General features: G+C 36.1%; 1 protein-coding gene across 5 annotated transcripts; it reads right to left on the bottom strand.

Moving 5' to 3' along the window:
* Positions 1-1,512: 1,512 nt before the first annotated feature.
* LOC132631910 (uncharacterized) lies at positions 1,513-9,485 on the bottom strand. Of its 5 annotated transcripts, none has more exons than XM_060347645.1 (7): positions 9,320-9,484; positions 7,864-8,097; positions 7,610-7,778; positions 6,796-7,257; positions 6,584-6,682; positions 2,619-2,661; positions 1,513-2,540 (listed from the first exon to the last, which is right to left on the bottom strand). In XM_060347645.1, the coding sequence occupies exons 2-7, from the start codon at positions 7,889-7,891 to the stop codon at positions 2,529-2,531; spliced, it is 813 nt and encodes a 270-aa protein (XP_060203628.1). In that variant the 5' UTR covers positions 7,892-8,097; positions 9,320-9,484; the 3' UTR covers positions 1,513-2,528. The 5 variants fall into 5 exon arrangements, 4 of the variants coding, with proteins under 4 accessions (XP_060203628.1, XP_060203627.1, XP_060203630.1 ...); XM_060347644.1 differs by having other exon boundaries at positions 7,864-7,997; XM_060347647.1 differs by having other exon boundaries at positions 7,864-7,993.
* Positions 9,486-13,743: the final 4,258 nt, after the last annotated feature.

The following is a 13,743-nucleotide window of genomic DNA, read 5'->3' as shown; positions in this document are numbered from 1 at the left end:
GATCCAACAATTTTGGGAAAGGTGTTTAAATTTTGAATGGGTAAATTGTTTTTTAATAAAAGAATGGGTGAACCAAAAATCTTAATATTAAACTATGCAATTTTAATAAGATTTGTTTATTTACAAAATTTAATAGGAAAAAAAAAAAGTTAAAGAGACAAAAAGTGGGGGATTCTTTTAGAAATAAAAGGTCGGCCCATCCATATGACGCTCCTGAAAAATGAGAATTGAATATAAAAATGGCAATATTAAAGGATACACTAAGAAACGAACCTGCACGAAACATAGTAAGGCTTTTTGAACATCCATGACCACTGAGCTAACTCGCTCACTTTTGTCAAGGTTGTTCCAAATATTTTATATATAGTATAAGATATAATTTAACCTACATACACCGTATAACTTTTCGGCGAGTGGTGTTCACCTAACCACTCTTAAATGGTTGTAGCTCCGGAACATCCATGACCACTGAGCTAACTCGCTCACTTTTGTCAAGGTTGTTCCAAATATTTTATATATAGCATAAGATATAATTTAAACTACATACACCGTATAACTTTTCGGGGAGGGGTGTTCACCTAACCACTCTTGAATGGTTGTAGCTCCGCTGCTGGTGAGGACAGGTACCTGCTCGAGATCCTGTAGTGTAGATTAATTGACCATCTTTGACTTGCTATGCTCGGTTGCAAGATGTTAAAGTGAGCAATGCGTCTAATAGAGTAATAGATGTTAAAGTTCCTCACAATACGCCTTCTTTTCTTCTTATTCTATGTTTTCAAGAAAATAAAACCCAAATTGAGCATGTGCACAAAATTTCTACTGAGCATCACATGTACATCCTTTTTGTTTGGATTATACTCTAAGCTTTCTAATTGAGGGCTGACAGGTCGTTATATACATGAGGAATTATTTTGATGCTGTGTATCTCCTGAACTTGTAGATATAGATAGTTTTGATCCAAGTTTACCTTGTGATATTGATGGATGGGTGTTAAACAATCCAACAAGGACAATGACTGAGAGGGAGATCCATGCAGAATCTTAAGGCTGCAGGATCTACAAAGAGGTTTACCTAAAAGTTCAGCATTAAGTGCTGTAGCTCATAACGTGCTGTTTAGGAGTACGGATAACACAATTTTGCTCCTAGATTTCTCCAGGCATTAAAGTTTCTAGGATCTATGAAGTGCCCTCCAACACAGCTATATTGGTGCAATTCATTCTTATGCTTCCTAGAACGCAAAGTAGCGGTCTAATAACGAGGCAACTCAATAATATATCTTTCTTTCCATTACGACAACAGGATTCTCCAATATGATGGGAAGTTTAGGGGCCATTTCTAGACCGTCAAACCAGAAAGCCTTAATTGCTAGATTTAGCATCAGATTCTCTATGGGCCTGAGAAGCCAAAATTTCCTTCCTTTTATCTGAATTGAAATCCGTTTCGCTGGCATTTTATACAATAGGCGCATGAAAGAATATTGATGCAGTAAAGAAAAAGAAAAGAGGCAAAATATTGAGGAAAAGAACAAATGCCATAGGTTCATGTTGTGTCTTATAGTTAGAAAAAGCTAAATACTTAATAAAAAACATGGGAAAAGGTGCAAATATACCCCTAAATTTTGCTTAGAACAGATATGCCCCTCGTTACAAAAGTGATGCATATATACCCCTGCCGTTACAAAAATGGTGCAAATATACCCCTGTAGTTACAAAATGGTGCAAATATACCCGTTTCACTAACGGAATTTTTTTTTAAAAATCATTTAATTTATTTTTTAATTAAAAAAAAGTCTACCTATATTTTCCTTAGTAGACATAATTTTCTAAAGCCACATGGTAATTTTTTTTTCTGGTGAATCGGGTCTAGTAAATTTTAAAAAATATCTCCATGACTTTAAAAAAATAAATCTACCCATTTTTTTAAACTTACCAGACCCCACCGACCAAAAAAAATTACCATGTGATTTTAGAAAATTGTCTACTAAGGAAAATATAGGTAGACCTTTTTTTAATTAAAAAAAAATTAAATGATTTTTTTAACAAATTCCGTTAGTGAAAAGAGTATATTTGCACCATTTTGTAACTGCAGGGGTATATTTACACCATTTTTGTAACGGCAGCGGTATATATGCACCACTTTTGTAACGAGGGACATATCTGCTCTAAATCGCAAAGTTTAGGGGTATATTTGCACATTTTCCCAAAAAACATTGAAAAAGCTAAAGCACATGCATTCCTTTCGATAACTCCTGTTCTTCAGATGCAGTCAGTAGCCTAGAACTATTTGTAGTTCCTCTCGAGTAACGCAATGGATCTGAGTGATCAACATCTTGTTGTGCCTTAGACATAGGGAAAGCTTTTAGTCAGTAGTTCTTAAAAATTGCTATAGGTGGCATGTTCGAATCACGGTGCGACATTAATCCTTGAACTCAAAATCACAGCCCCGCTTCTTTACATACACTTCAAATTTACAGAAACAAAATAGGAATTGACGGACCATCTTTGATCATCTTCACAGGTTCAGATCCACTAAACATCATACTGCAAAATTCAATCAGTGAGATAAACTTGAGACATATGAGAGGAGAATTAAAAAAGGGAATTAAATTTGACACTTACCAATCTAAATATCGAGGGCTCTTTCCAAAGAAATTGGTCAATGCTGCAAATAAAACATTAAGTGAGATCACTCAAGTACAGTGCATGGAAAGTGAAGGTGGTGTGCAACTGAGGACTACGAATCTGCCATAACAGTAGTGAGTCTTCCACACACACCCGAGTGTTCCATCTTTCTTTTTATAGGAAGATTGGGCCAGGGTTTGAATGACGACAGTTTATTACTTGACGTGTAGTTGGCATGTTAACCTTGCATTGTTTATAATTCCTCTCCCATGGGGAGTGGGGTGGCGAGGGAAGAAGTTCAATGCTTACATCTTAGGTAGGATGATTTTATTTTCTCTATGCAGTTCCCTTGATATCCTTTCCATCAGAGATTCTACGAGGTGTTTGGATGTAAAGGGATTTTGAGAAAGTTCTATTTTTTCAAGTAACTTTTTTGGATGTAAGTTGCTTGAATGACCTTTTCAACCAAGAAATCTTCTCACTCACATAGCCCTCTCACCAAGAAATCTACAATTATCCAAGTACGTTCTTCATTTGCACAAACTTTTTCCACATAAATATTTTTCCTGAATAACCTTTTTCAGAAAATTGTCCAGTGTGGAAAGGTTTCTATTATGTGTTCTTCTTCATCGTGATTGGAGACTCTAATATCTCCGCATTATTTAGCAGCTATAGAAAATGTTGATTGGATTTTCAGCTGAAAATTGTTTCTTTGACTGGCACTCTACAGGTGTTAGTAAGAGTCGCCTTCTTTTGCATTTTTCTGATGGTTCCTTTACCAACTTTACCAGGCATCGCGTCCTATGCAGATATTTTTCTTTACCATTACGGGCAAGCATATTAGCTACTTGCCAATAGTACAGAAGCTCATTCTTCTCTTATGTGGTGCAGTTCCTGCTATGAGAGATGTAACAAATGCCCTATCTGCCGTGTCTGTATTGAGGAGCCACTAAATCTTTATTTAAATTTGAGGGATGGTGGCTAGAGGTGGAAGGCTTTATTGACAAAGATAGAGGGAGCTGGTCTTCTTTCGACATTCGAGACCTGATTTTATATTTGCTTCCAAACTTAGATTGATGAAGTCTAAAATTAAAGAATGGAATGCCTCTAATTATGGGAGCCTTGACAAGAGGAAATCTGATATTCTAAAGCAGGTTTCAGTTTTGGAGCTGATACAAAATGATGATGAAATTCTTCAAAAAGTTGAGTCTGGAAGTTGAATTCAATGATATTGCCAAGTATGAAGAAATTGGGTGGAGACAGAGGTCTAGAGTCATTTGGTTGAATCACGGGGATAGGAATGCAAACCTCTCAAAGAGTGGCCAATGCAAGAAGCAGATTTAATCATATAGATATCCTTGAAGGGGAAGGTTCTCAGGTGAGAGTCTGGGTTCATTAAAGGGCATATTTTAGAATCCCAAAGTTATACTCCACAACTGAAGTTTGGAGGCCAGAATTTTTCTATCTTAATTGTCCTGTTATTTCTGTGGAAGAGGACACTTGGCTTCAGAGGGATTTTGAAGAGAGTGAGGTATTGCATTGTATTTTTTGATGAAGGTGAGGTATTGCTTTGTATTAACCTTTGTGCTCTAGACAAAGCCCATGGGCCGGATGGTTACTCAATCCTTCTTCACTAGATGTTGGGATATTATTAAGGAGGATCTCATGAAAACAATCAAGATTTTTCATGATCAGGAATTCTTTGAGAAAAGTTTTAATGCCACCTTTGTTGCTCTTATTCCTAAAAAGAATGCCGCTAGGAATTTGAAGGATTTCAGACCCACAAGTCTCATCACAAGTGTATACAACATTATCTAAAAATTTTAACAGAAGGGTTAAAAGCTGTGATAGATAAATTGGTGAACAAACAGCAAATGGCTTTTCAAAAAGGAAGACAGATAATGGATCCAGCTTTAATTGCAAACGAATGCATTGACTCCAAGATCAAGGAGAAGCAGCCTGGGATTTTATGCAAGTTAGATGTTGAAAAAGCTTACAACCACGTATATTGGGGCTTTTCTATTAAAAATTCTGAAGGATATGGGCTTTGGAAACAACTGGCTTAACTGGATTTTCTTTTGTATCGGCACCGTAAAATTCTCAGTGCTGATCAATGGTTCTCCTGAGGGTTTTTTCTCATCTTATAGGGGGATTAGGCAGGGAGACCTTCTACCCCCTTTCCTTGTTATTATTGTAATGGAAGGTTCAAACCATATGCTGCAAGTTTAAATGGTTGGCTTAAAGGTTTCAAAGTGACTGGCAGGGATGGGGAAACTCTGAAAATTTCCTACCTAGTTTCATTGCTGATGATTCATTGATCTTAAGTGAGGCAAAGGTTGAACAGCTGAGCTTCTTAAGGCTGATTTTAACTATTTTTGAGGCAGTGTCAGGTTTGCACATAAATTGGAGTAAAAACCTCTTATTTCCTATCAATGACGAATCTAATTCTCCAGAACTAGCCGGAACTTTGGGCTGTCGGATTGGAGTTCTCCCCACCACTTATCTTGGCATGTCTTTGGGGGCCAAAAATAAAGCTACCGAAATTTGTCAAGGGGTAATTGAGAGGACAGGAAAAAGGCTGCTGATGGAAGTGTCAATACCTATCCTTAGGGGAAAGAGTAGTTTTAGTTAACAGTGTTCTTGATTCACTTCCCACCTATGTCATGTCATTGTTTCTTTGACCAGCTAAAGTTGAAAAGAGACTTCATGCACTAAAAAGGAATTTCATTTGGCAAGGTAACAAGGAAACCAGGTGCTTCAATTAGTGAACTGGAAGACCTTACAACGGCAAAAAGGGATGAACGATTGGGCATTAGGAACCTAAAACCACCCAACATCAGGTTATTACTCAAATGGTTATGGAGGTTTAACACAGAGAAATCTTTGTGGAGGCAACTCATCAATATCAAATATGGGCAAGAGGCATTCTAGAAGACTAAACTAGTAAGAACACCTTATGGTGTGAGCTTATGGAGAAGTATTAGCAGTTATTGGAATCTGTTGTTGGAACATTCTGAGATTAAGGTGGGTAATGGCAGAAGAACACTTTTTTGGGATGACACTTGGATGCGGCATTGGCCCTCTAAAAGAGGCATTTCCTGAGCTGTTTGACTTGGCCACTGATCCAAAATGCACAGTAGCACAGGCGTGGACCAATCAAGGGTGGAACATAATTTTAAGAAGGCCGCTTAATGATTCGGAGATAGAGAAGGCAATCGATTTTTTTGTCAGTTACAACAGATTCAAGGCATCAGCAATTTTGAAGATACTTTGAGGTGGAAAGAGACCAGCAACAACATTTTCTAGGTCAACTGTGTTTACCAGATTTTGAATAGAAGATAAGAACCAACCAAATGATTGCCCGAGGTAATTTTTGTTTTCTTGGTTGGTGACAAGAAATGCCTGCTTAACACAGGAGAATTTGAGAAAAAGAATATTTCAGTTGTGCTCCTTTGTGTTTAGAAGATGCAGAAACTACAGCACGCTTGTTTTTGCATAGTACTATGTGTGCCATGCCTAGAACAACTAAGGACTTACTTCTATGCTGGAAGAAGGAACAAAAATGTGTCAAGCCGAGGACCTGGTGGAGAATGATACATTCTTGTAACTGGTGGACACTTTGGAAAGAAAGAAACTCCAGAATGTTTGAAGATACTGGTTGTTCTTTTCTTTTCTTTTCTTTTCTTTTTTTTTTTTTTCAAATTTGAAGATACTAGTTGTTCTGTATAGAAAAAATTAAGCTGAACTGCACTTTATTTATTTTTGGTGTAAGCATGAATATAGGGAGTATGTGGATTCAATCCTAGATTTCTTAGACTCACTGTAAGTACTTGGGGGATCTTTTGCACTTGTAATTACTTTTCCAGCTTTAAAGCTGATTTTATCTAAGTGTTACCATTCCCCAAAAAATAATGTCCAACCCAAAACCTAGAAAGGTAAAAGTGAAAGTGAAGGATACATACCTAATAAATTTGGGTTCCCTCTTTGTGGGTGCCATCTTTGTGCCATCATCATCATCATCACTTGGGGCACCACTTGTAATTTCTTTTCTAGCTTCAAGGCTGATTTTATATAAGTGTTACCATTCCCCAAAAAAAAAAAAGTATATATATATATATATATTGTCCAAGATGCCCAAAACCTAAAAAGATAAAAGTGAGTGAAGAACACATACCTAATCTCTGTGTCACTATCACTATCATCATCATCATCATCATCATCACCATCACTTAAATGCACATCATAGTATACTCCTCTTGTAATTCCTTCAACAAAATGCTTATAAATCAAAGATATGAGTTCCGGAAACACCGGCTCCAGCAGATCAAAAGTCCTAGTGCCCAACTTGCAATGTTGCAGAAAATTTCTTGCATACACTGTGCTTCCCCAATCTTTTTGATAGTTCTTGTTTTTATTACCAGCTTTATCTGTATAGTGGTAGAAATTCCAAAGCCTAGGATCGACTCCCTGTGTTATTTTTTTTGTTCCCCAATCGTTATCAATTTCCTTAAATTTGAAGCATTCGTCACTATGTTCACAAAATTCCCTCATTATCCTTGACATAATGCCAATAAAGAGCCCTTTTTTATTAGCATTCCAAAAGATGGGAAGGTTGTAAAGCCACTTGTAGTAATCCCTGAAAAGAAAAAATTACAAATTTTCATCAATGTGGTTCTACTTTCAAGTCCAGCTTCAATTACTATCTCACATTCAATTCAACTCCCACTTTCAAGTACAAAAGCAGATGTCAACATGTAACCATTCCAGCAAAACAGAAATGAGGCAAAAAAATTTAAAAGGTTGCTAAGAAAGATTATGATTTCAACCATTCAAGTCATTATCATGGATTTTTTTTTTTTTTTGAAACAAAGTCATTATCATGGATATAGTTGTCACAATCTTATAAATCTACTTGAATAATGTGATTAGTGACAAATTTTTAAAGTAGAACATGACAAAAATATTCGAGTAAATTTTATCAGACATACATGTTCGACCCCTTAATGTTAGATATCAAGTCAAAGTAGCATTTGACACCATGCGGCAAATGCAAACCCTCAGATGTTGAACACACCACTTTATCAGGTAATGGCATAAGTCTGATAAAACGACGAAGCAATTGTTTAAATGCATAGAAATCCTCTTTCAAAGTTGTGCCTGCAATTTTTTAATAAAACAATCAAAAAATGTTAATATAGGATAAACATTAAAACTTTGACGGTCAATTGAGTTTAATACTTACAGACTGCAGTAACATCAGTGACATCCATATCATACAGACGCACTTTACCATCAGCACCATAGAGAACTCCAAATCATGGGCTTCGGTAACAATAATCAAGAGAATGCATGCTCAAGAGGCCTAAAGCAATCTGCCTAAACAATTTTCCCAAGCAAAAAAAAAAAAAAAAAAAAAGGTTAAAAGTTTTGCACAAGTCGGACTCCGTCTTCAACATCAGTCATCACGAGCTTTGAACTGTAGTTCCAACAAAATAAATTGCTCGTCATCCACAAAATCAAAAAAGGAAGGAAGATTGCATTTACAAAAAACAGACCACAACAACAATGTTATGGAGATACCTTGTACAATAGGGCTATTAAATAAACATAGTGGCAAGAGCTCACTGGAAGTCTTCCCATCAAGAAATCTATTGAAATGTTTTAGCTTATGTTGCATACACTTTCTATTGCAGAGCTGCAGCACAGCCAAATTGGGAATTGTGATGTCATATTTATTTATTATTGAAATGGTCACAAGATGATATGTCATATAAAATTGCCAAACTAGTGATGAATTTAGTAAACTCTTCTTTAAGTTTTTTTTTTACTAAGCTTTTATTTAATAACCAGTGTTTTTGGAAGCGCGAAGCGGAAAAAGTGACAAGGCGCTCCACGCTTTAAGTAAAGCACCCCCTTTATTGAATTGAAGAGCAATTCTTAAAAAAGACCAAATAAACCTTGCACAAAGACTTTACATATAAGCAACAACAACAGCAACAAACCCATTGTGATTTCACAGGTGGGGTACGAGGAGGGTAGAGTGTATGCAGACCTTATGACCTTATCCCTACCTCGTTGGAGATTGAGAGGCTCTTTCCAAAATACCCTCGGCTGATATTTCAATTTTAAAACTAAAAAGTAGATAACAAAACATCACCCATAGGACAAGCAAAATCGAAACTAACCAAAATAGAAATGGCCTAATGCACTGCCTACTGTAAGTGCTAACACAATTAAATTAATAAATCAAAAGTAACAAACTCAATTAAATTAATAAAATGGGAAAACTAAAAACAAGAAAGAAAGAATGGAGAAAAAAATAAGATAGAAAAAGAGTCCAAACCAGCAATTCCAGAAAGAAAAAACAGAGGAAACAATCCAGCGATTGCGAGTAGAGCCCTGCGACTCAAGCGACTTAGTTGGAATTTAAAAAATGAGTATTTAAAGTTGAAGCTGAAAAATAGTATTTAGAAGTTGAAGTGGTGTTTGAATATGTATTTTGCTTGGAGAAACAATTGAAATTATGTGGGTGGTTCCTAGAATTTATTTTGTGAACTTCAGCTTATCTATTCAAGATGAAGTTAAAATGATAGACCAAATGCATGAGACCACTGGAATAATCAAGAGACATACATGTGTATCTCAAAGAAAATAATCACGGAATAGATGACGCAAACTTAACTTCGACTTCATCTTACCTTTACCTTCTCAAAGCTTGTTGAAGATTACTTGGACGAGAGTTTGGATCGAATTGGAGACACCTTCAAACCCTAGAATTTTGTGTATGCGATTCCGCCGAAATGGGGAAGGGTTTCGGGGTTTCAGAGCTAATCGGGCGCTTTATTTTTCCCTCCGTATTTAATTTATTTTAAGTGTCATTCTTGTGTATCGCGTATATACGTATACATATTAAAAAATTATTGAAAAATAGAAGTTGAAGTTTAAAAAGTATAATATTTGGTTAAAATGATGAAAATAAATTTTATTACATTAGCACATTAATGAATGAAAATATTTTCTAAACATGCACAGATGATGGAAGTAGTTAAATTAGTTGTAACTCAGAACAGATCCAAAAACAGTCCTAACGTCACCTCGGCTGAGTGGGCAAATAAACAGGACCATCAACCATTCTAAAGTTTACATACTGAATGGGTCGAGGTTTCTCCTAAATTAATAGACTTGGAGAATAATAATACATTTATTTAAGAAATTGCTAATATGTATTTCTTCATTGAATTTTCAATTCCATGGATCATAAATGGTCTGTTGAGATGGGTAATACCCCGCAAAATATTCCTTGTCTTCATAGATTTTTTTTATACAAAATTCTGGAAGAAACTCGTCCAAAAAGATGGCAAAGTTAATATCCGTGGACAAGAACTAATTGATCAAATTATAGCCAGTTATAAGGATTCAATTAATACAAAGCATCAGAAAGAGGCTTATAGCCCATTCAAGCACATAGCAAGACAACTTCAAATGAAGAAAGGACTTATGTCTAAATCAGAGATTTTAGTTTCTTATGTGGAAGAAGTTAAAAAGGATTTAATGGAAAGCCTAGAAATTGGATTGCCTTCAGATATATCAATGGCATCAATTAATAATACAGATAATGAGGATGAAGACAGCAATCTAGCAGGAGGATCTCAGTCTTTCGATAATACTGAAGATATTGATGAGTTTTTCAAAAAATTTAAGAGTCGGGTGGAAGAATCTTCCTCATAAGCAAGTAAGTAATAAGGGAAAAGAAAAATAAAAGAATAAGGGACCATATAACTCTCATTTTCAAGAACTCTCTGATGTATTTTAATTAAAACCTGAATCTTCTATTTCTGAATTCCGTAATAATTTGGATAATGTATCCTTCAATTCTTCATTAATGTTAACGCTCTTAATTTTTTCTTTAACTTTGCAGTCTTTATAATAATGATATCATGCAATAAAATAATTTGTTCGCCCAATATATTCATGTAAATACTAGCGTAATTTTGTTGCTTCAGCATAATATTAATATGCTTAGCAATAATTTGTAAAGTATCAGCTTCAAATAATTTTGAAAAAGGAGCAAAATGAAGAACCTTATCGTCCTTCTTAATTTGAAAAGATTGTAGTGGAGGAAAAATAGTATTAATAATTTCTCCATTGTATTCTCTTTCTAATACAGAAATATAATTTCCGACATATTTGGCCGTAAACCAAGAAAAAAAGATATAATCTTGTTAACTTGATGGTCTCACCTCATGTTACTCGTTCCTTCGAGGTGAGATATAGCGATGATAACGATTCTATCTCCAGTGCTACCTAAGTTCATGATTCTCGAGACTCCCGTGACATCGTCGATTTCATCTTGCGATGGTTGATCCTTCAAGGATTGATATGATAATAATGGTAACGCTAATGATAACGTTGATTTCATTTATGTATTTTTATGTATATGTATGTATGTATGTATGTATGTATGCATTGCATCCCACTGATCAGTTGGGCATAACATCGAGTCCCGCAAGGGCCGAGTACGGATAACATCGAGTCCCGTAAGAGCCGAGTACGGAGAACATCAAGTCCCTCAAGGGCCGAGTACGGATAACACCGAGTCCCGAAAGGGCCGGGTACGGATATGACAGATGTATGTATAGTAAGTGTATGTGAATGCATATGTATGTATGTTATATATGGATATGTATGGAAAAGTTCTTACAAAGCTAAGCATGCACGACATTCGCCTTAAAAGGGCATTCAGAGGCGCATGTTGATCTCTTTTATATTACTTTATCCCCATACGTCCATTATATTATTTTCCATGTTCGGTATTTCTTACTATGTCAGTGTTCATACCTTACATACTCAGTACATTGCTCGTACTGACGTCCCTTCTTGTGGACGCTGCGTTTCATGCCACGCAGGTGTATACAGATGAGTAGAGGATATTGCTAGAAGATGTTCCAGCTGGATTGGCGAGCTCCATTTCCTTCCGAAGTGTTGCCGAGTCAGAGTATCTATGTTATGGTATATTGATTTATATTAGAGACTTTGCAGACAGAGTCACGTATATAGCATGTCAGTCTTGCAAGCGGCTCTGCAAGCCGATGTATCATTATGCATTATGTTACAAATTTCATATAATTACAGATTTTACTTGATTTGAGAAAGACGAAAAGAATGTTTTTGAAAAGCTTTCATTATGCATTTCATTTCGTGATTTAAGAGTCCAGTGAGATTACGAATATAACGAGAACCAGCGGGTTCGCTCAGCTCTAAGTAAAGGGTCGGGTGCCCATCATGCCCTATCAGGACTGGGGTGTGACAAATTGGTATCAGAGCAGTTCGTCCTAGGGGTTGTCTGCAAAGTCATGTCCAGTAGGGTCATGTTTATGGTGTGAACACATTTATAAACAGGAGGCTACGGGGTGTCAAGGATGGTTACTCTTCTTTCACATCTAAGATCGTGCGATAGAGCCAAGTCATAGGAAATGAGATTCTTTATACTAACCTTTGATCTCAGCAGAAGCACAGTATTGACGGGAGAAAGTGAGTGATGATATGGGAAGTCACATAGGTAAGTCATTTCGTTGAGGCTATGTTATCAGAATATATATATATATATATATATATATATATATATATATATATATGATAATGGATCGGTTGACATAGAGGTAAGTCAGTGTAAGTACAAGTAGAGGAATTGATTAAATGTATCTCTTGATGATAAGTTCAGTCATAAGTTTGTGAACTGGACAATTGAATGAATCAGTACAAAGGTAAGCAATGGCACGAAGGATGTATGTCGGGTAAGGTAAGAATATTGCATGTATGATTGAGGTGTAAAGCTGAAGAATGAAAAAGGAAGGTAAACAAGAAGATATAACAGGGCAGATCGCTAAAGGATCAGGTACATCTCGAGGTGTGATATATGAGGTAATTTTTGATATATTTGTTCTTTTACCTGAAATTGGGAGCCCTGGGTGGCTGGGATATGTCGTATATATATATATATATATGCCCTGTGAGGCATTGTTGGTATTTGCTGCATACAGGTTTTGGATAGTAAGAATTGTAAAGGAGACTTTGCCAGAATTTTTCAAAATCAGGTCATTTAGTTAGGTACACCTAACAGGAAGAAGCGTGAAAGGAAATATCGTAAATAGACAATAAGTGGGATGTGTTGCTTTAGAGGAGTTATGGATTTGGCATGGCATGAAGAATGATTATGAGGAAGACGATTAGTAGTCCGAAGGATTAAAATGGGTTACATTCGAGGTTTAGTAGGAACAAGGTCTATTGGGGGATTCAGGGAAAGTCGACAAATGAGTTCTGCTGTGGATTAATATAAAAAGAAGGTTTTCACGACTAACTCAAAAGGAATGATTTATAGAAAGGATTATGGAATTGATTATATGTTAAGGTTGAGTTAAAGGATGTCAAAAAGATACGGGTTGTTCCTGTTATACTTTAAGATGTTGGAGATATTAAGGTGATTTTCTATAAGTTAGATTAGTGAATTGGGGTTACTTCGTTCCTACAAATCGGAAGTTTTCGGTAAAACGAAGTAGAGTCAGAACTTTTATTTTCCATTGATGCAGAGATGATTACGTTGAGCAGAGCTACGACTAGTTAGAGAGTTAACACAATTGCAGAGTGAGGGTTACGAGAGTATTAAGAGGCAAGTTATGAGATTTAAAGGTCAGTAAGGTAAAAATGAGAAAAATATGAGCTATTGGAGTACATGAGGCCATAATTGGTTCAGACCTCAATTAAGAGGCCAGAAGCGATGTGGTTCGGTATCCAGGCATGTTAGTGATTTCTTCAGAAGCATGTTTTTCGACTTATGAGTTTCAAAAGCAAAGAGACTAGCTGCAAGAGTAGACAAAGGTTTGTAAACCTATGCTGTTAGTAAATTCAGTAGAAGGCTATGAAGGGTATGAGCGGATTTAAACAGGTTAAAGTCGAGGAATGGACGACAAGATTACGAGAAGGATAGAAGTAAGCTTAGCAAGGAGTGAGTAAATAACCAATGAAGACCTCTTATGGTGATGGTACGATTAAATGCGATAGGATAACGAGAAGAATGATTCGATAAAGGGATGTACCAAAGAATGGGATCATGGACAGAGTACGA

This window comes from Lycium barbarum, chromosome 3 (assembly GCF_019175385.1).
Source record: "Lycium barbarum isolate Lr01 chromosome 3, ASM1917538v2, whole genome shotgun sequence".
Lineage (NCBI taxonomy): Eukaryota > Viridiplantae > Streptophyta > Magnoliopsida > Solanales > Solanaceae > Lycium > Lycium barbarum.
The sequence above is the reverse complement of the archived record's forward strand: the minus strand, read 5'-3'. Positions and strand labels throughout refer to the sequence as shown.

Excerpts from the sequence above, each read along its gene's own strand:
- LOC132631910 (XM_060347645.1), bottom strand. The coding sequence starts at position 7,891 with ATGGATGTCACTGATGTTACTGCAGTCT. Across the intron at positions 7,779-7,863 it reads CACTGATGTTACTGCAGTCT|GCACAACTTTGAAAGAGGAT; the intron begins GTAAGTATTAAA and ends AAAAAATTGCAG. Across the intron at positions 7,258-7,609 it reads AACATTAAGGGGTCGAACAT|GGATTACTACAAGTGGCTTT; the intron begins GTATGTCTGATA and ends TTTTCTTTTCAG.